At 35.6% G+C, this 27,926-nt stretch overlaps 1 protein-coding gene across 7 annotated transcripts in view; it reads left to right on the top strand.

Annotated features, from left to right (window-relative positions):
* Window positions 1-27,926, top strand: part of LOC145991146 (uncharacterized) — a 150,591-nt gene that overhangs the window by 105,291 nt on the left and 17,374 nt on the right. For 6 of the 7 annotated variants that reach the window (XM_083126943.1, XM_083126945.1, XM_083126944.1 and 3 more), the window contains exon 3: window positions 5,741-6,964. The exons of the other annotated variant lie outside the window; for it this stretch is intronic. In XM_083126943.1, the coding sequence (XP_082983069.1) occupies window positions 5,741-6,707 (967 nt within the window). In that variant the 3' untranslated portion in view covers window positions 6,708-6,964. Of the gene's footprint in view, window positions 1-5,740; window positions 6,965-27,926 lie in introns of those variants that run through there. 7 annotated transcript variants of the gene reach the window in all.

The raw sequence follows: 27,926 nt of genomic DNA, 5'->3' as shown, positions 1-27,926 counted from the left end.
AGCTCGAAGATCTTTCTAACATGAAAGCAAAATCATGGTGTTAAAGAGGAAGGTTAGAAACTGAAGTAGACAAAGGGAGGGTGTTGACAAAATAATCACTGATTGATTGATTGATTTAATTTATTTTACTTCACGTTTTGTGCCTCTTGGCTAATTTGCGAAGATGGGGATGAGTGATGAAATGATGAAATTGATGAATGGACATTCGCAAACAACCAAGCCCGACCGGGATTCGAACCCGGGACCCTTGGCATTGCAGCGCGATGTGCTAGCCACTCGGCAACAGGGTCGGCCAAAAAAATAATCACTGAAAAATAACGACGTTAAAGCCACACATCTGGAACTAGAGACCATATGCGACCAACACAGGGGTAAGTAGTTGTCTGAATTGAACATAATATGATCTCTGCGGCTATTTGAATAACTGTCTGAATCTTTTTATTTGAAATATTTGTAACAATTCCCCAAGATCATGGATATATTTTCATGTAACGATATCTTAACTTTCTAAAAGAAGTTTGTTCCACACGAAGCAGGTGGCGATACCATAAATATATAGTTTGAAGGGAAACATTTCTGTACCCCTCTAAATTTTCAAGCTTCGTGTATATTATGGCCAAAGAAAATGGCTTTTGTAAATTTGTAACCAAAGTCATGAGAGTAATGGTTTACCTGTTCTGTAACAATGTTCTGTATAATTGAAAATTTGATTTGAAACCTTAGGGAGAATTCACACCAAAGAGACACACAACATGCGACACGAGAGTTTCACACCGAAGAGCAGGGTTGGCATGTTTAAAACAAAAGTGTTTTAAACGTTTAAAACACATGGCTTTGTTTTGTCACAAATGTTTACAACAAAGTGTTTTAAACATGTTCTTTCAGACTTGTTTAAAACATATTTTGTTATTTGGTGTTTCATAGTGTGTGGTTATTTGCGTGTTTCATAGTGTGTGGTTATTTGTGTGTTTTATAACTATGCCTTTCATTCAATGCATCTTATTCTGTTTATTGTATATAGAAATGTGTTCATTGGCTGAAAATGTATATTGAATTAACAAAGAAACTACACAATACACATTTCGAGACTTGAGGCGAGAACTAACTTGAGACGCATATGCACACTTACTCATAAGGGATGGGGGTGAAGAGTGTCTTCCGATGGCACAGTGGTAGCATCGTCGCCTTGTAATCAAGGGGTCCCAGGTTTGATAACCGGTGGTGGCATGTTGTGGTGCAGGTCCCACTTTAAACTGTAGGTCGAGCCCTGATAAGTATATTTGTGCATAAAATGGACTTAAAAAATGAAAATTCACAACTCAAATATGATATTGGGATTATGATAGTTGTGAATTTCAAAAGAACCTTTCGCATGTCAGTATAGTTGATACGAGGGCACGGTATCGAGTTGCAGTCCAGCAGTTGGGAAACAATGCACTAGATTACTTTACCATGTTGACTCATCTATTTTGGACTAAAGTGCCTCCATATGCTGGCTTTTTCAAATATAAACAGTCACGTCGTAAATGGCGAAAACACAGCCTCTTTACCCGATGTTGTGAAGGCAAATTACAGTCCATAACTGCATCAAAAAACTCGATAAAGCGAAAAGAACGTTGTGTTAAATCTTAAAACATTGTACATATCGATACTTTATTATATCAACAAATTTGATCTTCAAATACGTTGTAAGACCTCCGGTTGGGCTCTCTTCTAAAGTATAAATATAGCTCGGAGTGAAGCATTCACTGCGCAAACGCAAACAACAAACTGAAGCATCACGATGCACAATATTGAGAAAGCGGCACAGTCTGAGACACACTTAAGCGACACGTGCATGTTGCCGTGTCTCTTTGGTTCGAAAGGTTGCATTGATTACTGAGGGTTTGCTTCCAAACGACACGTGTCACATGTCGTGTGTCTCTTTGGTGTGAATTCTTATTCTAAGCATTATGTGGGCCAGTGTCTTTATGACGAGGGAAATGTTCACCATAGTCCACAGAAAAGCACACATTTAAATGTTCTCACAAATGAAGATAATGTTTTTGATCTGATGTGTGAACCCTATCCATGTAATATGAAAGTTGAATTTACCAACTATAGGGTCAATCTATTTAAATTTCTAAATTTATTTCCAAGAGAAATTAATCAGTTGTCTGACAGTTTGTAAAAAATATAATTGTTTTGTTGTAACCATTGTGCAAGTGTAGTAGAAAACAGATATTATTTCTTTTTTATATGACTTTACGTAAAAATAACATCCATTTTTGTTTCATGGTTTCTGGCATTTTTGGCCTTTCCAGACAGTTGTGATCAACTTGATAACTCAGTTAAGAAAAATGATAGGAAGCTAGGGGAAAGATATTGTTTTCAGTACATTTCAAGCTACATTTTTATGACCTGTACATTTTCTTTACCATTTTTAATGCAAATGTCTTAGATTTACATCCAAAACTGATTTTTGCTCTTCATCAAAAATCAAATTTAGGATTTTTTTAGCAGGGAAGAACAATAATATCAGTACTATAATTATTTTAGAAGGAAGATATAGATCCAAAGTTTTAGCAGAAACTTTTTTAGGTCTGGACGGTATATCGCTCAACACTAGTGGATTCCCATTGAGTTCCATTGTATCTATGGTATTTTCCTGTTCTTTTCTGAGTGTTTCTGGATTTGAACAGATTTTTCTGGCTCTTGTCCTAATGCAGTGGACAATGGCATTCTTTGTACTCTTGGGGTGGTTTGATTTATAGTATAGGTGGCATTTGATACACAGATGTTGATATTTTATTTCCAAATCTAATTACTAGGACATCGAGAGATGGCAGGCATTTTTTTGTTCCTTCCCATAGAGAATGTAATTGGTGGATGTATGCTAATCAGATGCTGGAGGAAATCTATCACCTACATATCTAACCCATGTCTTTGGCTTCCTGGTGCTTTGGGTGAGGGCTGTCTGGAGGGTGCCATGGAGTAATTGGTTAGATCATCGGATTTCTATTAAAATCACAGGTCTACTATACACTCTTTAAAGAAAAAATAGCGACACTTGCTTGGGTATGGTTTTCACAAGATTCATTAACCAACACCCCCAGTTCTTTTCTATTTTCATTATTTTTTTTATGTTTCAATGCAAGAGGCTCCCTCTGGTGCTACTCTGTTGCGTGGAGGCTGATAAGTGCTTCGTTCGATGCGAACTTCCCGCCTGCACAATGAACCTCAAAAGCAACAGAGTAGCACCAGAGGGAGTCTCTTGCATTGAAACACAAAAAAATTAATGTAAATAGAAAAGAACTGGGGTTGTTGGATAAATATAATCGTTTTTGCAAAACCACCTCCCATTTCTTCTGCGATGATAGGAGGGAGTGAGAGAGGCATCACATGACGAGAGGTTTTCCATCAAACGAACACGACCGACGATGCATCCTGCCTCTCTCACTCCCTCCTATCCGCTCCCTTGCAACGCTTCAGCACTCATGTTCCTCCTACAGTTTACTAATGCATTCGAGAATGGTCCTTCACAAATACGGCTGGTGGACAAATCCTGATTTTCTTATTGTTTTAATTCACTTCATAATCTTGTGAAAACCATATCCGAGCAAGTGTCGCTATTTGTTCTTTACAGAGTGTAGGTTTGATCCCTACCACCAGCGAAAAGAAAAATGGTTCACCTGAAGACAACAGAGGAAGTGCTCTCTTGAAATGTAGTGTTAGAATATGTATAGTTTAAAGCACTAGACAATGGATAATGTCCAATTAACATTGCATGCTAGTGTAGAATCATTGTCAGTAACATTCAGAGAATTTGACATTTTCAATCAGGACATCATGAAGATGACAGACGTAGGACAAGATGTTTCTTGAAATGAAAGGGAAGAAAGGAAGGCCATGATTCAAGGCAAATCTGGACGAACAGTATGCATTTCATAAGGTTGCTAGCGTGAACACAAATTGAAGATGGAACAAGAACGCTACCACAGGAGAGTTGCCGCTTTGAACTGAAGATGTTTATTCACTTACCTCCTCAAGTGGTAGTGAAGCCAGGAGACGAAAGAGTTTTTTAAAAGTTTTTTTAAATACAGTTTATCCACAGTAAGGATAATCTCGACTCTACCTACAGTTTAAAGTGAGATCCAAACCACTATGTTGGGGAGGAAAGAAGAGTAGCAGCAGTGATGATTACCTTCCTTCTACAGAAAATGATTCATACAAACAGTATAGCATAAAATACTGGGCATGCACTAAAGAAACGCAAGATTTCTCCAACTTAGCCACTGCTGTTTCCACAACGAATGTGTATTTTGTGACTCATTACCTTAGAGCCTAAGATTTTTTTAAAAAAGAAGTGAAGTACTTTCAGCAGGGATGCTTACATTCTAAGCATGGGATCCTTATGGCAAAAAAAAAAAATAATTAAAAAAGCATGAGGCATGGTCAGAAAAGGTAGCTTGGCACCCAAACTTTACATGGGATGATTTAGGTTCATCAACACGAAACTTAATGGGGGTGACTTTGGACTAGGTTAATGTAACTGCGACAAGTCCTGAACTTCACACTAGGGCTTCATCAGATGGCAGACATAAGAGACACTAATCAGTCAAAAATCCCTGTGAAAGAACATGCAATGAAAATCCTCCACCCTTCAACTAGAAATTCAACTCTGAATAATTTTGTCATGTTGAATTCTGACAGAAAATGTTCTTTTGAACTTATTTGCTTTTTATTGAGGAATTTTCAAATTATAATTTGGCTTAATTCCAATTTCTGAAAATCCCTAGCCCAACAGAGCAAAGCAAAGACCAGGTTTAAAGATACTATATGAAACGGAATCGCAAAATAAGAGCAGTTTCCTGTCAGCAAGAACCATGTATACATGGATAATGTAATTAGCCCAATAATATAAATACCACACAATAATATTCAAATCCTGTACTTATCTTCACATAGACATTGCCTTCTTTTGAAAGAGATTATAATTAAGTAGGGATGGGCCGATATGAAATTTTGGCCGATACCGATAAAGTACCGATATAAAATTTACCGATACCGATAACCGATATTCTACCGATCCGATATATAATTAGAAATGGTCCTTGAAGAAACTGAAAGTTTCATTGACCTCCTTAATAAATGTGTGTTTCGAGGTGATTGCAGTACAAAAGAAATTGCATATTTAAACATTTACTTTTTTAGAAAGTAGGGTATGGAGATTATCCATAAAAATTACAACAAAATGGCAGAATTTTGCACTAAATTATCAGATATTTATCGATATATCGGATCGGTAAAATAATCGGTAATTTTACCGATACACCGATATGCCTATATCGGCCGATACCGATAGAGTACCGATTAATCGGTCCCATCCCTATAATTAAGTATAACTCAAAGTTTGAAATTACTTCATTTCACAGATTTATTATTATTATTTTGAGATAATTGTTGATTCTTCTTTATTGTGTGATAGTTGCTATTTGGTTATGTCCATTTAGAAAGTGATAATATGTAATTTAAAGCTGAGTGAGGTATTCATGCACTTGTTCTCATATATCCTGTTGATAAATTGTCTTTAATGACTAATATCTCCTTCCATGGTATCAGGGGATTACACATTGATTAGATGTGCCTTTCAAGAAGAATCCATGGACAGTCATATACATTCATATCTTACAGGTTCTTTTTCTGATTCAAATAAGAACTTTGGATTCAGATCACTACATATAGCGTCTCCTTCTTGCAGATCACTGATGCCTACAACAATCTGTTCTGGGGCAAAGAATAAAGAAGCTAATGTAGAATCTACAGGGAGAAGAGAATTTGAGAAGTCTTCAAACTCAGAAGGATGTGCTTTTTCCAATGATAGCAGTAATTTGTTTAATCACAAATGTGATCTTGTGATTCGTACACGGACTAGTAATAGAGAAAAGTCTTTTTCTTGTTCAACTTGTAACAAATCATTTACTCGGAAGGAAGATCTTAGAAGACATTTAAGACTACACAGTGGAGAAAAACCCTTTGTTTGTCCAACATGCAACAGGTCATTTGGAGAACTGAGGTATCTTAAAAGTCATTCGAAAATTCACAGTGTCGAAAAGCCTTTTATGTGTTCAAAGTGTAACACCTCATTTGCACAGAAAGCATATCTCAGAAAACATTTAAGACTTCATACCGGAGAAAAGCCCCACGTGTGTTCAATGTGTAACAAATCATTTGCACAGAAGGTAGATCTTAGTAAACATTTATTAATTCATACTGGAGAGAAGCCACATGTCTGTTCAATATGTAACAAATCTTTTGCACGAAAGGAAATTCTTAAAAGACATTCAGGAATTCATAAAGAAGAGAAACCCTTTCTGTGTCCAATATGCAACAGGTCTTTTGGAGATGTATCATATCTTAGAAAACATTTGAAAGTTCATAGTGTTGAGAAACCTTTTATATGTTCAACGTGTGACAAGTCATTTGCAGTGAAGGAAGATCTTAGAAAACATTTAAGAATTCATACTGGCGAGAGGCCCTATGTGTGTTCAACATGTAACAAATCATTTGCACAGATATCAAATCTCGCCACACATTTAAAAACTCATACTGGAGAAAAGCCCTATGTGTGTTTAATGTGTAACAAATCTTTTGCACGCAAGGGAGATCTTAGAAGACATTCAGAAATTCATAATGTTCAAAGTGTAACAAATCATGTGCACAGATGACAAATGTAAGATATATATTGAGAATTAATACTGGATCGAAACCGTATGTGTGTTCAAGGTGTATCATTTCATGGAAGAAAACCAAGAATTCATAGTAGGAATAAGCCCTTTATGTTTCCAACATGCTACAGATCTTTTGAAGAGATGCTGTATCTTAACAGACCAAAAATTATTTTTGCTCTAAAGCTTCTTGTGTGTTGTCGCCTTGCAAATTCCTAAATGTAAATTGACCGGTACCAATCAAATTCTGTATTAAGACTAGCGCCATGTATATTTACTACAAAATCATTTGCACATTCACTCTTTTGTTGGGGTTTTAGTTATTAGCATTGCACAGTTCAAAATAATTGACTGTTTTCGTGTTTTTCTTCCTGGAAACGTGAAGAGAATGTTCTTAATTTTTTTCTGTACCTACACTTCACTATTCTGGCAGGGCAGTCTTTGAGTGTTGAGTGAAATAGTCCTCCACAGAAGGGACAATTCTTCGGTTTTTCTAAGGTTGTGTTGTACTTACTCTGACCTGCTGGTTGCAAAATACCTCTCCTGTTGGTTGCACTTCTGCTTCTAGTGGCATAGTTCATGATGGTTGTCTGCTCACTTGCTGCACCTGACCTTATTCTCCAAGTTCATACTTAATCTTCTGTTGTTGGTTGAACTGCTTTACCCAATTAACAGCCTCAGCAAGCATCAAATCACACTGCATCTGGAGCTTATCGTTATATCACATTTATCAGCCACCCAACAACAATCCTATCTTGAATCATGTCGTCCTTCAAATGTCAAAAATAGCAGTGACCTTTCAAAACTCACATCCCAGAGGGGTAGAAATGTTGCATCATACTTGTACATCAAATCAGTAACAATGCATGGTTCTGGAAAATGCAATAGATATTCTTGATGTTTGGGAACCATCACGTATGGTGGGATCTCCACAAATTGTACATGACCATTTTCATTAATTTTTTGCTTGCACCTCACATATATTAAGGAATACATTTTTAAGTGTGCTGTCAGCAGCTTGTTTGGCATTTTGTTTCAATTCATGAAGCTCTAATGTGGTAAAGCAAGGTGCATGAACACGATGAACAATTTGCTTGGTAATACTTATACACCCCACTCACTATGTGCATGGGGAAACATTGGGAAGTAAAGGTACTGGAGGTGCAGAGAGCAACCTTCTATGGACTGTTTTTGGTACACTTCACAAAATGGACACCATCAGCAATCGGTATGCAGTACTGCACATACCACTGGCGTATCTTGCAAGAATGCTAATATGTTATCTGCCACTTCCTTCTCACTGTCGGAAATTGCTTGCATCTCTTTCAGCCTTTGGTAACTGTTACTGTAGGTGTAATGCAATGTTGGCTTTGTTTAAAACTGCCTTTGATTTGTTTTAATGTCAACGCTAGTAGCATTATAGCACTGTTGTGCTGTATGCTGCGACTTTGCCATTCGACTACATCTCGTAGCCGCACGTCAAGATCACATTAGGATACCTCTCATTGCACCCCCTGTTGCATTTAACAGCCAATATAGTGCATGCACGGTGCACATCGTGTGGTGCTTTGAATGCTGTCAACACGATTGGGTGATCACAACCTCGAAATGAAATAGTTCCCTTGTTACATAACGTTGAAAACTTTTCCTTCATCATAGCAGCTGTTCTTGTTGCACAGAACAAATTGATCTGGTGTAACGCTATTGCGTAAGGTACTATATATGATATACTTAATACTAAGACTTAATTTAAAAGCACTGTTCCAAGACATAACAATTATTTATTGTTCTAAATCTTAACATCATAGTACCTAAGTACTAATTACTAACTTCATGGCCAATCGTTTAACTATTAACTATAAAGCAAGTTCCAAGTGGAAAGCCCACTTAGATAAAATGGGTCTTACCCTCTATGACAGCAGCGGCATTAGTCAGGGCAGCCTCTCGTCGTCTCACCAGTCCGCAGGGCACACACCCACACGGTTCTGTGCAAGAAGTATATATTCACAATACAACCTTGTCTTCATCCTCAACCCAGTTCTTAGTGCTACCAACCTTGTGGCTATTTTAGTAATCTGTCCATTTGGCCTTGCTGGCCCCGACTGAGGTTTTTGTGGTTAGGAGACCTTGTGGCCTATCATCAGGCCCAAGGTCTTGGCCTTGTTGATATTTACTAAGCCACCTTAACGTCCTGTTGGTCGCCTTGTCGGTAACCTTGCCCTTGACTAAGAAAGGGGGAAGGAAAGGCCTTGTCTCAATCACACGCGTTGAGGATGAGACAAGTATATGTGACGTAAGTCCTTACTTCCTGTTAGTGGGTTAATACTTCCTTGGAGGCTACGCCCTTTTTTGCAACACAATGAGCTGTGCGTTACACTGGAGGATTCACATTTTTCAACGAATGCAAGTTGTTGCTCAGCTTTGACGAGTCACTGTTGTTCGGCATGTTGAATACTAACTTTTTCCCTTTAAATAGGAAAGTTGAACAAAGCCAATATACTGCAATCCTATATTTGCTGCTGAACTCTTCTCTCCAATTCTACTTGATCCTTCTCCTGCTACTATGTTGTGTTGGCAGAAGGTCAAAAAGACGTGTTATCAGCTGCGGTCAGGGTATGTGCTGTCCCAGGCGCCAGTAGTTTACAGCTATGATTTCTTAGGTGGCAGCACCTTATCCAACAGAATGAACTTTATATTCTGTTTGCATAGTTTACAGGATGGTGCTGTAAAATTCAGTTTGGGAGTAAACATCATGGCATCATAATTTTCAGGATTTATTTTCACGTTCCAATCTTTGCATCAGTGTTCAATGTGTTGAAGATTTGCTTTAGAAATATCATAAGAATGTCATTGGCAGCAGTTAAATTTGTGGACTTAATTTGTGAAAGAGTTTTAGGAATGATGTATTTGACTTCAGGCTGCAAGGTTACAGTATTCTTTGTAAATGTACCATGGATGAAGTTGTTAACTATCGGAGCCAGATTTTATTCCTTCTAGGAAACTTGAACAGGAATATCGTCATGATATGGGTTTCAATTATTATTATAATAGTTATAAATATAGAAGAGGGCCATTTTCAAGGTTTGAATACGTTAATTATTAGGCATGGATGTTCATTCATGTAATAGAAATTTAAATTACCAACTTAATTATGACACGGGATTATTCATCGTGTCTACGGTCCAAGTATTCAGCCAATGGACTGAGATGCATTTGTTCCCAATGCATTGGTCTTCATTTACAAGCCAAAATTATCTCTACCAGTAGGAATCAGAAATCAAGACACCGAACACTGTAACATGTTATGACATAATATTTAATGCATTACTGTTGACATACTTACAACACCTTGTTGCTCACCTACAAAAGCACCATTATAAACAAGACGCTATTGCAGACCCATGATGCACCGGGTCAAAACAATCTAGCAGCGCAGACCGCTGATGGTCGACGTTGCATGTAAACAATAGTCCTTTACGTGAGAACCATTTCTATCAAGTTTAAAAGTTAAGTTTGAAATCTCAAAGCTAATCCTAAGGTACTGAAACGAGAATCCTAATCTCAAAAGTCAAACCGTGAGTCTTGCACTGTGTCTCTAAACTGTGAATATCGAACTGTGTCTGTTAAGTCCTTACTTCCTCTTTTCCTTCGAGTTCCTTCGTTCCCGGAAGAATTGTTCTTCTTCTCTATTGGTCGTCGAACTTTTAACTCCTCCCACACGTGGTCATGTCTGCACCGAAGGGTGATAATCGCGTAGCACAAAAACACAATAGCACCTTGTTCGAGATCTGATCTCGAGAATGAAAAGTATCTTGTTCTAATTAATTTTTATTGCTCACAACTCAATTTTTATTGCTCACAACTGGGACACTTTGTTAAAGTCATGCTTTCCGTGGCTGCCAAAACCCCACTGAAGTGAAGAGATACGAAGAGATATTTTCGGGCAGGGTTGTAGTTCATGATTCCGTACTATTTACCCTTGTCACTGAGCCAGACTGGCGAACGGGATCGTAGAAGTTATGACGTCTCGTCGAGACTGCCATGTGTAGAGCAATTGTCTCGATTCTGAGCCTGGCCATCTGCGAACTCTCGTGAGAACAGAGGGTCCTTGTTTAAGACAAGGGGGAAAGTCCTCATTGGGGTTTTAAGTTTTAAAATGTCTGAAGTTCCGTGATTAGCTCCAATTTCAGCCATCAGGCTGAGCTTGAATTTATGTTGACATGAGCCAAATGTGGACGGGATGGATATGAGAGTTTATTGCAGGACACATTGGCTCCTTTATATTGAAGTAGGGGCAGTGATATATGCGGGGCTTCATGGGAAAGAATGCTGGTTTCTTGAGGCAGCTGTCTTTTCTCAGAGAGCAGAAAAATGAAATCTTTGGGGGAATGCGTAGAAAGACCGATGGTAATGGTAATTGGTACATCGGTTATATTATCCTTCTGAACTTTTTGCAACTCTTAGCAGCCAGCACTTTTGGTCACACATTGAACATAATTATTGCAGTTTCTTGAAATCATGTTCTTACTAAGTTTTCCTATGTGAGTAAAAAGTGTTGTGTGTGTGTGTGTGTGTGTACCTTGGAGATTTGTGTTCACAGGATCCACCTATCCGTTTTGTCTGAGGTAAGTTTAATCTTTTCATTATAGCTTCGCCAACCTCCATGGTGGAGTTGTTATCACAGCGTTTTACAATGCCATGTCCCCCAGGTTTGAATCCTAACCTAGACATGGGTGTTAGGCCACATTGAAAGTGCGCGAGTCCTTCAATATATGTACAAGCCCCAATCCCACCATTCACTCGCTCACTGACATAAATTATCTCCATGAAGGAAGCCCCGTGGGCAAAAAAATGCTCGATTACGATCCTCAAGTACCTCAAAAGGCTGAGAGAATTTAAGAATCGCTCACTTCACCCTCTTTTAAGGGTGAAAATGCCCTTTTTTCACATCCCTAGCAACCCATTTTTATAGGCTTTTTTTTTTTTTTGGGGCCCACATTCACTCAATCTTCATTATCCAGCTACATTGTTTCTCACAGATCAATAACAGATGAATCAACTGGTTAGAAAAGGTGCCTCAAACAAGACTGAGATCTACAGTTCAGATACAATTAGATATTGGTACTGAGTACAAAAATATCTATATCGTGGTTGTTTTAATTAAATGTTGAGAGGTACAAAGACTAGGGAACCGATCTTAAGGTGCAAAATTATGGTCGGTAAAGGAGGAAAAAAGGTTCTAAAAATGTTTTAAAAAATGTACAAAAATAGGTGTTGATAAAATGTCTTTATTCAGGTCTAAACAGGTTACATTAACATTCTTTATTCAACACTATAGCAAATAATATAATTAGTAATTAGCCATGCCACAAAAAGGTGCATAAAATTGTGTTCATTTTATTTGATTTTATGTTCTAAAATACATATCTCAAACGATTGGTGTGAAAACAGCTATATTTTTGGAAAGATGCTGTACCTTAAATTCCATTCCCTAGTAATAACAAACAATTCTTTAGAGTTTGCCATACTTGTTGTTGACCATGGAAATGGATGTTGCTACTAACTAACTAACTAACTCACTCTCTAGCCTTCTTAAACCCGAAGGTTCATGGCTGCAGCAACACAGGCCTTCTATCTTTCCCTATCTTGAGCAAGATCTATATACTCTTTTCCATCCCTACCGATTTCCCTTAGGTCCATCTCAACGTTGTCCCTCCATCTTTGTCTTGGCCTTCCTACAGGTCTCTTACCATCAGGTTTCCCAACAATAATCCTGTAAACTCCTCTTTCCTCTCCCATTCGTTGCTAGGGAACTTAAAGATGGTCTATTTTCACACCAAAAAACTACTGTAAGTGAATTATGCTAGACTTTTCGAATTTCAAAATATGAGCATCAGAATTTATTACAGAGGAGAGGTAGGAATTTGAGGAAAATGACAGAAAACAAGTATTTTTTCAATTACGTTTAAAAATGTGAAAGTGACAAAAGACGTAAATATTGCTTTTTCCAATTTTGTGTCACTATTAAATTCGTTTATACAAAACATCGAACTATCTATCTTGAAACAGTTATTGTTTACTCAGTTTATTATTACGAAAATAGTACATTTTGAATCTTTGTATATTTGTACAATATTAAAGCCCGTACATACATAAGGTTATGTTCTAAACTCTTCAAATAAGAGAACATACTTACTCGTTTCTCTTCCTCCAATAATACACTTCGATATTTTCAATATTTTTAGATCATTGAGGAACCCAAAATGTTGCCGAAGGCCATGTAAACGAGTGCATACGACATGGCCAAAGGCCACATCGAAAGTGCACAAGCCGTTTCTATAAAATGCTCTCACAGCTATAGCATGTTGAGCTGTGATCCAGCAATCCATTTCTGTAAATGGTAATGCAAATGACAATCAAATGTGTTATTTATAAATGTACAGAGACCTGTGCCAACACTCCTGAACTTGAAATGTTTACATAAAGAAAAGGGAAGAGAATACTTTTCCTATTTTAATTTTAATTAACCCATCGTGGGTCACGTGAGAAAACTTATGTCGATGGTCTCGAAGGCTGGGTTTTTAAAATATGCCAAATTAATGGTCTAAAATGACAATTCTTCAATTATTATGATTAGATCTTTTCTTTCAACAATTGAGATTCTATGGAAAGAGGAGTTTACAGGATTCTTGTTGGGAAACCTGATGGTAAGAAACCTGTAGGAAGGCCAAGACGAAGATGGAGGGACAACGTTGAGATGGACCTAAGGGAAATTGGTAGGGATGGAAAAGAGTATATAGAACTTGCTGAAGATAGGGAAAAATGGAAGGCCTGTGTTGCTGAAGCCATGAACCTTCGGGTTTAAGAAGTCTAGGGAGTTAGTTTTAGTTAGTTAGTTAGTTATAAAACTATAAAAATTTAAATTCTGTAAAATTATGAAAATGTACTGTTAATTAATCCAGCATGGAACAGCATATCGGATTTTCAGTAAAAACTAGGTACGTCTAAAGCCACGCATGGAATCAGACAGCAAGGAGCTTCAATGAAGCCTCCCTAATGGCTCAAATATCTTACTAACACTGAAAACAAAGTCATGGTGTTAGAAACTCAGGTAGACAGAGGGAGGGTGTTGACAAAACAATCATTGATAAATAACATCATTAAAATCACACACTGGGAAGGAGAGACCACATGAGACCAACACAGAGTTAATATGAATGGACTGATTGGTTTAACGTAAACTGAGTAAATTATTTATCTGGCGATGCTTATTGCCTTCTAATGAATGGAATACGTGGAACAAAGAAGGTTTCAACAACTTAAGTAATCTCACCAATGTTATCACAAAACATGAACAATCTGAAGGTTATTTGCATTCACTTGTTCAACTTACCAGTTTTGCGAGTGTTTGCATAGAAACCGAGTGTAATGGTGACGTATCCTGAACTAAGCAGAGGTGCTTCACCAGGCAGCAAAGGTAAGAGGTGCAGCTGAGGTTGAAAACCATGCCAAAGCACATGCAATAAAGATGCAGCTTTCGAAAATATAAACCGTTGAACTTGAAATACATCTCTGAATCATTATATCATCTTAAATTATCTGCTTATTGTTATACGATATTGTAAATTATTATTATGTTTAATTCCAATTTCTAAAAACTTTCCGAATGAAGCAAAACAAAGACCAGGTTCAAAGATCCTATATGGTAGGGAATCAGAAAATAAAAACAGTTTTCAGTCGGGGAAAAATTAAGTTTACGAGTGTAATGTAATTAGCTGGAAAATCTAAATATCACACCTTAATATTAGAGCTGAGCCAATACTGAGAGAGGAGAACATGAAGGTTGTAAGAAGCAAATGGGTATTTAGTACAAAGGAGAACATGGATGGGACAATATACAGAAGAAAAGCAAGATTGGTGCCAGTTGGTTGCAGACAGATAGAAGGGCTTGATTATGAGAGTTCGTTTTCACCAGTAATAAGTATGCAATCAGTACATGCATTGTTAACTGTGGGAGCACATTACAAAATGAAAGTAAAACTCTATGATGTAAAAACTGCATATTTATATGGATATAATTGTAACTGAAGATGGTTATCAGTTGTCACAAAAGGGTTATATTTCAAAAATATTAAAGAAGTATGAACTTCATGATTGTAATCCAGTGAGAACACCAGGTGATTTGAACCAAGATTTGCATAATTTTGAAGAGTCAAAACCAGTTGATAAAACAAAGTACTTACAAATGTTAGGTTCACTTATGTATTTATCTGTAGGGTCAAGACCAGATATAGCTTTTTGTGTGAGTCAATTGTCAAGGTATAGTAAAGATCCAAGAGAAATACATCTAACAGCATTAAAAAGAGTATATAGATATTTGAAAGGAACATGCAATTATGCATTAAATTATTCAAGTGAAGGTGGTAAGCTTGAATTATGCACGGATGCAAGTTACGGTACAGCAGTAGAAGCGAAATCTCTTACTGACTATCTTGTCAAGGTTGGATACTCAGTCATGAGCTGGAAAAGTCAATTACAGAATTTAGTTGCTTTGTCTACTTGTGAGGCAGAATTGATTGCACTATGTGAAGGTTTGTGTGATATAAAATGGGTCATAAGTTTAATATCAGAATTAGATGTTGGAAATGTTGTAAATAGACCAGTGATTGTTAAAACTGATAGTAAATCAGCAATTGATTGGATCTCAAGTAACACTGTAAAGGCAGGAACTAAACATTTAAATAGAAAATATAATTTTGTAAAACTGGATGTAGCAAATGGAAATGTGTATCTTCAACATGTAAATTCAGAAAATCTAGAAGCTGATATACTAACTAAAAATGTGACTAAATCAAAAATGGAGAAAATATGTAAGGGGATATTCATGTAAAATAATTTAGTATTAGCTAGTGTATGTGTAAAAGTAGAAATACTATTGTTAGCACGTAATGTTCGCAAAGGGGGAATGTTCCGGTCTGGCAACCATGCTCACATTACGCAGGATTGAATAGTCTGTGTCAGTAGTATGACGGTCTCGGAGTGAAGACGTTATAGAAATTGTACAACTGTGTATCTTACCGTTTGGCAGTAATAAATAGTTGTTTTGTTAATTTATGGATCGACGTATCTGTTATCGATCCTAGAAACGGAACTACAGGTCAGGTAGTTGCGAAGTTCTTGGAAAAGGGGGATGAAGGTCACTATGAAATTAGCTTTGTATTATCTACATTCAAGTGCAAAGGGGAATCAGCAATTTATACTTATCCTCTTCACTTCTGTCTTTCGTGTGACTGTCGGTATCGGCCAATGATGACTATTTATTTCCACCGAAAGCCGGCCCCCGTGTCGGAGTGGTTAGCACATTGCGCTACGACGCTAGAGTTCGAATCCCGGCCTGGGCATGGATGCTTGGGAGTGTCCATTCATCAATTCCATCACATCCCCATCTTTGCACATTAGCCAAAAGTGGCACAAAAAGGGAAGTAAAGTAAAGGGAATCAATCAATCAATAATTTCTGCGTAGATTAGATTGAGAACGTACAGTTTTGAATGATAGTACTAACAGGGTTCCCACACACCTGGAAAACCTGGAAATCTCAGGGAATTTGAAAAAAATACAAATCTCAGGGAAATCTCAGGGAAAATCTTGTGATTGATTAATGATTCCCAATGAAGCAAAACTGAGGGATTATAATATGCTCCTGTCTGTGGATAATCCAGGCTGTTGTAGCATTTCTCTTTCAGCAAGGAACTCATATCTATTTGTTTGTCTGTTTCTTGTTTTTAAATGTGATTCCAGAGCTGGTGACCAAGTGTATACCCTCATAAATTTTGCTAATTTTAAAATTTAATTAACCAATTTTGATCTTTTACATGGCGTAAAATATATTTCAAGATGTGGAAAATGCATAATAAAGATAACCTGATGTCCAAAGTTAACCAGTGTTCATCTGATTTCCCTTATTAGGGAGTAGTTTTAAGTTTTTTCTTCCTTCTTTTTTTACAAAATAGTAAAAAATGGAGTGTCCTGTTTAGGGAAATATTTATTTTCTGCCATCTTATGTGTACAATATTGTTGATTGTGTATTTACTGCATTTAGAACAGAATTTTAAATATTTACTTACTAGTGCCATATATGAATTATGTACTGTTCATAAATACTTGTTCATACTTTAAGTTTTTGATCATGTTCAACTATTGTTATAGTCATGACGTGACATGTGAATATTTACATGCCTCAAAAGCTCACTTATGTGTATAATGGAATTACTGGTAGGACCAGCAAATCTACATTAATATCATGTAGTGAAATAGTTTTCTCAACAGATATCATGAGGTGAAGGCCAGTCGAATGGTGTATACTTAACCCCCCATCACACTTGCACTTGCAACTGTCACTAACTTACCATTACGTACTATCATTCCTCACTTCTTCATCTTAGATTAGGCTTGTTTTGGAGCACTGTTAAGTTGGTTTTGATTTTATCACATGGCAATGCATATGTGGAAAGTGGGTTTTCTGTAAATAAGCAGGTTTTAATAGAAAACTTGAAAGAAGTCTGTTGTGGCTATTCGGCAAGTTTATGACGCAGTGAAAGTGGTGAGAGGAGTGTGAAATGTAGAAGTAAGCAAATATATGATCCCGAGTGTTAAAGGTGCACGTATTAGATACGAAGAAGCATTGCAGAAGATGAGAAAGAAATGTGATCACAAAGAAGACAAAAGGAAAGAAATGAAATGTAAAGCAAGTGAGATCCGTGCTTTACAAGCCAAACAACATAAGATGCAAGAAGAAGGGAAGGCTATTGCAGAACAATTAAAAAAACTTGAAGCTTCTGAGAAGTAAAGTTTCTTAATTTGCTGTATCAGACATTAAGTAAATTTCTTGTTTTATATTTCAGTCTCAGTAACTTATTATTCCTTTTTAAATCGGTACTAATAATTGTCACTTCATTTTTATATGTTTTAAAAATTCCAATAATTTGTTTGTCTTAACTATTATTGTACGCATTACAGATAAATTGATATTGTAGCCATTTATAAACATGTATGAAAAGTGTGAAAATATTTCAATGTTCTATATCAGATATGTTAGAAATTGTGTCAGAGTTGTTTAAAGTTCTAGAAAACTGGTCATCTTTGTTCTTAATTACATGCAAAGAAGTGTGATTTTATTTTATTATTGAACTAGTTTTGTTATTTGCATCAGAAAACAACAGTAATAAAGAAGGTGAGGATGGTATAGCTATGAGGGGAAATGGAGGAGGCCATTGTAAAATTATAGTAGTCATTTACTGTTCATTCAATACTCTGGAAAAAATATGAGGATTCTGGAACACTCAGGGAAATCTCAGGGAAAATGGATTTGGAGTTTGCGTGGGAACCCTGTACTAAGAAAGATAAGCTAATCGGGACTGGACCTACCTGTACCACTGTGTGCCCTCACTGAGTATCGAACCCGCGATCTATTGATTACAAGGCGACGGCGACACCATCGGAGAGGCCCCTCTTAAAGATTTATGTACACCACTACTTACAATAATGTACATAAAATATTTATCAGGAACTTTACTTTTCATCATTTTTTTTGATATTCAATAAATATTCAATTTTTTTACTACTTTGACATACGTTTTCCTTGCCATGACTGTTGTTTTTACACAAATTTTAGTGGTCTTAACTACACTCAAGCTAGATGATGAATATTTGCTGTTTTATCTAATTTTATAGTGTCTTTTTACTATTTATGTAATAACAATATTTTTGAGGCAAGATAGAAAGAGCAAAATAAGTATTAACGTTGTCTTTCCTCCGTTTCTTAGTCTGTGATTACATACAACACATGCATTGGAGAAATTAAGTACTAATTAATTAGTTTTCATGTTATTACAAATAATTATATTAACGTATTAAATAGAAACACTTTTATTATTATATTTCTGAGACACTTAGCTCGGTCTGGCTCCCGAAATTATATATTTCTAAACACATGCCTAGTGATGTGACGAGTTAGTATGACTCTGTAACTAGCCTTTGTTATTTTGTACTGGAATTATACAAGTATCGGTATCGGTTGGTCATGGTATTGGTATCGGAAAATGGTGGTATCGGCTCAGCTGTAATTAATATTCATTGACTCCTGTCCTTATTAGAACACGAACATTAACTTAAAAATATATTTAATGAAATACTAGCATTGCTTTCTAATGAAACAGCAGATTTTCCATTGGGAAAATATAACGGATGCATGTGAGGTGCTTGATGTTACGTTTAGTGTTTCAAAGATAATATTTTTACCTGAAATTACTCTTCATTATTCTGTTGTAGTTTCTAATTGGTAATTTCCATTTATAAATATCCTGTTGATAACTTGCTTTTAACTACGTATAACGTCTAGGTTATCACTGGATTTCACATTCGTTGGAAGAACATTTCAAAAAACACATGTGAATAGTGCTTCAAATAGTAATTTTAGATCAAGATCAACTTCATGCAGCTTAACACTGTCAACAGCTATCTGTTCTCGGGCAAAGGGTAATGAAGCTAATTTAGAATCTACGTGGGGAAGCAAATCAGCAAACCCTTCAAACACTGAAGGTTGTGCTATTTGCAATAATATCACTAATTTGTTTGATCACAAATGTGAATTTCTTGCTATGCAAACTGAATCAAGAGAAAATTCTTTTGTCTGTTCAGTGTGTAAGAAATCATTTGAACAGAAGAAATATCTTAAGAGACATACAAGAATTCATGTTAGAGAAAAACCTTTTGTGTGTTCAACGAGTAACAAATCATTTGTATGGAAGAATGATCTTGTAAGACATTCAAAAATTCATAGTGAAGACAAGCCCTTTGTGTGTGCAACATGCAACACATCATTTAAACAATTGGCATATCTTAAAAGCCATTTAAAAGTTCATAGTGTTGAAAATTTATTTGTGTGTTCAATGTGTAACAAATCATTTGTACTGAAAACATATCTTATAAAGCATTTAATCCTTCATACGGGAGAGAAGCCTCATTTGTGTTCAAAGTGTAACAAATCATTTACACGCAAAGATGAACTTAAAAGACATTTAAGAATTCATTCTGGAGTGAAACCGTTTGTGTGTTCAATGTGTAGCAAGTCATTTGCACGTGAAACAAATCTTAATAAACATTTAAGAATTCATAGTGGAGATAGACCCTTTCTGTGTGCAACATGCAACAGATCATTTAAACAATTTGCATATCTTGAAAGCCATTTAAAAGTTCATAGTGTTGAAAACTTTTACATGTGTCCAATGTGTAACAAATCATTTGCACTGAAAACATATCTTCTAAGACATTTATTCCGTCATACGGGAGAGAAACCCCATGTGTGTTCAAAGTGTAACAAATCATTCACACAGAAGAATGATCTTAAAAGACATTTAAGAATTCATTCTGGAGTGAAACCGTTCGTGTGCTCAACGTGTAGCAAGTCATTTAGACATGAGACAACTCTTAGTAAACATTTAAGAATTCATACTGAAGAGAAGCCGTATGTGTGTTCAACGTGTAACAAATCATTTGCAAGCAAGTGCGTTCTTGCAAGACATTTCCAGAATTCATGCTAGCAACTGATTATTTAGAGAGTTGCTCAATCTGAAATAACATTTAAAAATTCATGTGTGTTCAATTTGTTTCGAATCATTTTCACGTAAGGAATTTCTTAGAATATATTTGAGAATTGAAAGTGAAAAGAAGTACCTTGTGATCCACAGGGAACGGATTTACAGTATATGTAGTAAAAATGTGCTAAATATATAACTATATATTTATTTTCACCATAACATTGACTTAAATATGGATTAAACATTTTTAAAAATTACCATTTTAATAATATAAGACACTACACGACCTACATAAAATACAATATGCTTACAATGACATTAATTATGAAACAACACAAAATGTGTTTTTATTTTCTGTTTCGAAGACAATGAATAACAAAATTTTGTTGTAAGTGTTTGAACGTGAATTTTTTTTTGTCGTCTCTTAAGATGGATTTATATTGACTAAAACTGCATTGAATATCGTAAGAAGTAATGGGAGGGTATTTCAAATTTGTTGGTTATTCCCAAGCCAAACCTAATATTTGTACAAATATTGAAAATAAAACCTTTTTTTTTTGAGTCAACATGTCATGATGCGCAAGGATATGTATGTATTTACATGTAAATCTGTTCCCTGGTGATCAACATTCAGCAGATTATTTATAGATGTGTGCTATCTTAAACAACATTCAAAAACTGATTGTGCTGAACAGCCTTGCATGTGATCAACATGGAACAAATTATTTGCAAGGAAGGAAGCTCTTAGTAGACATTCTGGATTTCAGACTGGTGAGAAACCGTATTTGTATTAATCATGTAAGAGATCATTTTGACAAAAGAAGTAATACATCAAAATAATTCAAGAATTCATAATAGTGCCAAGTCTCTTGTGCTCTAGCATATGTTTTGATGTGCAAGAAATAATTTACTTAATTCGTTCAATGATTTGTGTTATTGTACTTCTCTCTCGTGCTAACTTTAAATAATCGTGAATATATAATTTGTCAAGATTCAAAAATATTTACGAAAACAGAATTTCATAGCACAGAGCTGAAGCATGTTCCATCTAGAAATATCTGCTGTGTCACATGTAGCCAACATGAGAAGCCCATTCTGATTTGGTGTGCCAGAGCTGCTCATGCAACATGTGACCATGATGTACATTCCTCCAAAGTTATCTGGCTGTTCTGAACTAAAAATATTTCTAACTGCAGAAATAATAAATGTGTATGAGTTGATTGTAGTCACCTTTACGAGAGGCCACTCTGCCAGAAGACAAACACTTTCCTGAGAAATGTTCATTCTCAAACACAGACACAGTTGATAAACTACAAGGACTGTTCAAAATGAAACCAAACTTTTACGAAATTGAGAAAATGGTAATATTCAATGTCTCCTCACCCCTTTTAGATCCAAATATTTTCCTAAGGATTTTATTTTCAAATAATCTTAATTTATGTTCCTCTTTTAATGTAAGGGACCATGTTTTAAATCCAAATAATAGTACAGGCAAAATTACAGTTTTGTATATTTTAACTTTTAGTTTCTTAGATATTATATCAGAAGAGAAATGTTTATGAAGAGAAAAGTAATATATATTTCCTGAATTAAGTCTGCTTTTTATTTCCTCTTTAACCCTTCGTCATCCGCACCCTCATAGTAGCAGAAATGTCCTACACACGGCACTCGGTGCTGCCCTATCAAAACCAATGTTACTTACAGGAATTATTGATGCCAATCGATGTTGAATTACACTAGCACTTACTGGAAATCATTCAAAATATATGTGAACACAAACACGTCCATTTTGGATGTTTTCATTAGCTATTAAAGGAAATAAATGAAAAAATGAGAGTAAGTGTGTCATAGATTACAAGCTTATACTCTTGAAACAAATGCACCAAAACATTATTCTAAAAAAAGAGGAAGTTTTAAGTTTTCCATATAAAGAAGGAACTAAAATATGAACTCACCATTCACAAAACTTTCAACGTATTTTTAAAAAAATTTCAACCTATCTCAATACGAATTGAAATTTCCAAATTTCTCAGTCCAGATCTTACTGACTCGCAGAAAAAGCAATCAAATGTATGAAATACAACTCGAAGAAACTTACAAAATATTTTTAAAATGGTCAAATCCCAATATATTTCTCCTTTTTTTATGAGATATACGTAAAGAAAGCCATACTGACTCAAATAAAAGGAACCGAATGCTGTCACTTTTCAATATCGTTATTTTGACAACTCTGACATTTCGTATGGTCACTGCAATGGTGTCTGCATACAAATAATTTGCATTCCGAACAATGTACTGTAATTTTAATATTCTTATTTTTGCCAAATTCATGGCTGGCGTGCTATGATTTAGGGTAGGAAACGTTCCGGCGCGTGGTACTGAGTGCTGCCTAAGTGGGACCGGTCACTTCAGAAGCATGCAAGCAACTGAAAGAACACCAGAAAAAAAGGCATGAACACCTATGTTTTTGTAGGAATAGTGTAGATAGGTTGCCTAGTGCTTTCCCGGTCATTATTGCGCTGGTAAGAAAAATAATTCAAAATTTAAAAAATTGCAGCTCCTGCCACGTGGGTTATGGAGGGTTAGTATCATTTTCATTTGTTAGTATTACTCTTAAGTACTTTAATTTGAAAATTGATTCAAACGAGTTGTTATAATTTAATTATATTTTGATTATTATCTAATACTTGGTTTTGGCCTGTAAGCATATATTTAGTTTTCTCTTTGCTAAGAGTTTTCTCAAGTGTTCACAATCATTGACCTTCACAATTATTTAAGGCATAGTGGTAACATTTTCATCCTGAAATCAAGGTGTCCTGGGTTTGATTCTCTGTGGAGGCACATTGCACAGTAGTTCGTATCCCACTTTAAACTGTAGGTCCAGTCCCGATCAGCCTGTGCGTGCATAAAGTGGACTAAAAACAATAACTCAACCGACAATGTGGCAACAAAGACTCAGTTCTGCCAATATGGTTGAAAATACCAACAAGATGCCTGGGAAAGTTCGCTTGCAGAAGAAAGTCTACAGTTTTAAACTACTGTGCTAGGTTAAAGCTTGTAGCCTCTAGTATGATCTTTAGGTTCATGCCCAAGGCAGAGAAAGACTGTACCTTGCATTTCAAGTTTGTAAAAATGGGGACCTAACTGTTTGTCGTGTATTATATTTTTTATTTCTTCTTCTTCTTCTTCTTCTTTTTTTTTTTTTTTGCTTTGTGCAACATTGGGCTTATTGTGATGGTGAGGATGAGTAATAATTGATGAAACTGATGAAGTGATACAAAGAGCATGCTAGTCCAAACCAGGACTTGAACCCATACACTTCTGTGACAAGATTGAAGCCTATCACATAGTGTGCTCAACCACCATTTAACTGTAAGTTTTATACCAATGTAAGCATTATAAGCATTTTGCATTTTGTGTAAACGTCTGTAACATATTTTATTTGTTTAGGCAGCATATAACTATCACATGCTTAGCAAAATGAATCAGAACTATTCACACACTTGCAATGCACACTTAATGAAATTCTCCATAGCAGGAAATACTTGCATGTTTCAGCCAGACTTTACATTAAACCATGATTGATAACATGATGCGAACACAAATCAAGAAACCAAAGAGTGCCAAGCCACATACTGGTTCAGATTCAACTTTAAACTGTAGATCTAGTCCTGATTAACCTTTCTGTGCACAAAGATGACTACACTCATAACACATAGCACAAAGAACAAGCATGTCACATGGTATAATCTCACAAAAGACCCAGGGGTCCCGGGTTCGAATCCTTGTCTGGGCATGGATGTTTGTGAGTGTCCATTCATCATATCATCACTCATCCCCATCTTCGCAAATTAGCTGAAAGTGGCACAAAAAGCGAAGTAAGATAAAGCATATCAATCAATCTCAAAAGACATAACATGCTAACCCCAAAGTCAACCACCATTGCCACTGGAAAGGAACTGGGGAGAGAGCAGGATGACTGCTAGAAGGAAACATGACCTTGAATTAAACAACAACAGAACCTGCCACTTGTAGAAAGCAACCGAAATAAGTTTGTTCTATGTAACCCTGACATGCCATGCAGCAGTGTTTCATCAGGTGCAAACGCAAGGGTCGACTTTCAGGTCAAAAATCTGCAAAAGCTCATGCAATAGATTACAATTTTCAAAAGTAGAAAACCTTCACCCTTGGATTTTAAATATAATTTTCAGTCATTATATCACGTTAATTCTAATGATTTACTTTCCATTAGAAGATATTGGATTTTTTTTTTGTTGTTTTAATTCAGTTTCTGTAAAGGTAGAATCCTATATGGTAGGTAATCTGAAAGTATGAGCAGTTTTTAGTCATATGAGTACAATGTAGTTTGCCAGAAAATGTCAATACTACACAATAATATTCATTGATTCCTGTCCTAATTAGAACATAAAGATATAATTAATAAAATACTAACATTGTCTAGAAATGAAAAACTACTTTTTTTTAAAAAAATACAGCACATTATTATCACTTATACAACAGTACTTGAAGTTACTTTTTTTCAGTTTAAAGCTTGGTTGGTTTGTTCATTTGGTTTATTTAAGTCCACGTATGGCTCGTAAGGCTAATTGGTATGGACCCACAGTTTAAAATGGGATCCAAACCAATATGTTCTTCCACCAGCTATCAAACTTGTGACCATAATTTATAGCTATGCAAGGTATTAGTTAAGTTGTTCTCAAATACTCTGTTGATAAATTGCTTTTAATTATGTATATCTCCTTGTAGGTTATCACTGGAATACTCATTGATTGGAAGAGGCTTTCAACAAGAACATTTGGATATTTGTTCAAATATTAACTGTTCTCTGTCAAAGAATAAAGATGCTAACTTAGATTCTACAGGGAGAAAAGGATATTCAGAGTCTTCAATTTCTGTTTGCAATGATGACACTAATTTCTTCGATCACAAATTTGAACTTGTGGTTCACAGTCGAAGAGATACTGTAGAGAAATGTTTTCTTTGTTCAACGTGTAACAAATCATTTAAGAAGATGAAGTATCTTAAGGAACACACAAAAATTCATACTGGTGAGAAAACTTTTGTGTGTTCAACGTGTAACGAATCATTTACACGAAAGGGAGATCACAAAAGACATTTAAGAATTCATAATGTTGAAAATCTTTTTGTGTGTTCAACGTGTAACAAATCATTTGCACGGAAGGAAGATCTTTGTAAACATTTAAGAATTCATACTGGAGAGAAGCCCTATGTGTGTTCAACATGTAACAAATCATTTACACGGAAGGGAGTTCTCAAAAGACATTCAAGAATTCATAATGTTGAAATGCTTTTTGTGTGTTCAACATGTAACAAATCATTTGAACGGAAGGACGAACTTTGTAAACATTTAAGAATTCATACTGGAGAGAAGCCCTATGTGTGTTCAACATGTAACAAATCATTTTCACGCAAAGAAGTTCTTGCAAGACATTCAAAAATTCATAATGTTGAGAAACCTTTTGTGTGTTCAACATGTAACAAATCATTTGTACACAAGGAAGTGCTTACAAGACATTTAAGAATTCATAGTGGAGAAAAACCCTTTGTCTGTCTAACATGCAACAAGTCATTTGGAGAATGTTCGTACCTTAAACAACATTCAAAAATTCATAATGTTGAGAAGCCTTTTGTGTGTTTAATGTGCAATAAATCGTTTGCTCGGAAGGAATTTCTTAGAAGACATTCAAAGATTCATACTAGTGTGAAACCTTTTCCATGTTCAACGTGCAACAAATCATTTAGAGAGTTGGCAGATCTTAATAAGCATTCTAAGAATCATAGTTCCGAAAAGCCTTTTGCATGTTCAACATGTAATAAATCATTTTGGCAGAAGCCAAATCTTAATAAACATATAAGAATTCATAGTGGAGAGAGGCCTTACGTATGTTCAACATGTAACAAATCGTTTGCACGCAAGGATGTTCTCACAAGACATTCAAGAATTCATACTGGTAGTTAACCCTTTCCGTGTTTAGTGTGCAACAAATCATTTGGAGTTATATGTTATCTTAAAAACATTCCAAAGTTTATTGTGGTAAATAGCCTTGTGTGTGATCAATGTGTAACAAATTATTTGCAAGGAAGTACTGTATTTGTTAATAGACATTCTGAACTTCAGGCTGGAGAGAAACCCTATTTGTATCCAGTGTATAACAAATCATTTTGTAATACATCAAAAATAATCGAGGATTCATAATAGAGACAAGGCTTTTGTGTTCTAATATATGTTCCATATTAAAGAAATTGTTTGCCTGTTTCTTTGATCGTTGTGTTTTATTATACTTCACATCTCTGTTAATTTTGAATATCACAAGGATGTAATTTCCCAAAATTCAAATGTTTTTGAAAAATCAGAATTTTGTAGCATGGAGTTTGATGCATGTTCTGTGGGAAAGTAGTAGCTACTGGCTGTTAACCTTTACTGAATTGATGTGTCACTTGTGGCCAACATGAGTAAGCCAATTCTTTCCTGGAGTGCCAGAGTTGCTCATGTGACATGTGACTATTATGTATGGTTGTCCAAAGTTATCTGGCTACCCTGAAAATATTTCTAAGTGCAGAAATCATTAGTATTGCAGTATACTTCTTGGGCATCAGTTGATTGATGTAGACTTCATTACAGGCCATTCTACTTAAGACAAGTACTGTGTTGAGAGATTTGTGTTCTTGTACATTAATTAGTGTAACGTGGTTGTTGCGTACGTAATAAAGATAGTGAAAGTTATTTAAGGAAACGCGCAAAAGGTCCGGGATCAGTTAACGTACGTTCGTAGAAACGAATAACAACTAACCAGTCACAAAAGTCACAAAAAAGTTGAGGTTAATGGCAAGCGTTTATCACTGCCGCCTCAGTCTCTATTGAGAACCAATGGGAGAAAAGGGGTGACACGCGTCCGAAGACGCAGGACCCTCACAAAAAATGCTAAGCAAAACAAAAAAAGGTATGCAATAAATATAGTCACAGAGTATCGTGGAAAATTTCACACTATACCGATCATTCAGTTTTGATATGTGTATATTCATGTACGAGAGTGTACACGAGACACCACAAAAAATGCATGCAATATTAACCAATCAATTCGTCTTTTCATTTAACGTTGGTAATCTTTCGTTCTTTGTTAGCAAGCAAGGTTCCAAAAAAAAGAAAAGAGAGAATATATTTCATTTGAGACCCTAAGTCAAAATTTATTGCGTTAATCTCGCAGCGAAGACTGATTAACGTCCCAACATGAAAACATGTACATCAAACAATTATTAACGAGAAACCAGTCTTTTAAATCTCACAAGATTATATCCAAAAATAGATTCAACAATTACTTCTCCCCTTGATTTACTCCGTAGCTTTCATACATTAGGTCGTTACAGTTACGACAACAAACAAGAATAAATTCAACCAAAACGTAGAATGATATAATGTCAAACACCTTTAACAAGTTAAAATTCTCAATAAGATTTTATAGCAAAAAACTCTTATTTCTTCTTGTAACAATTTATCCCCCTTTTACTTTGATGCTCCCTAGTTACTTTATTTTTAATATCTTTTATTGTGCCAAACAAACATTATCTCTCATTGTATCCCAA

The sequence above is a fragment of the Lepisma saccharinum genome, chromosome 8 (genome assembly GCF_977018435.1).
Source record: "Lepisma saccharinum chromosome 8, izLepSacc3.1, whole genome shotgun sequence".
Classification (NCBI taxonomy): Eukaryota; Metazoa; Arthropoda; class Insecta; order Zygentoma; family Lepismatidae; genus Lepisma; species Lepisma saccharinum.
This window is presented reverse-complemented; position numbering and strand designations above follow the sequence as displayed.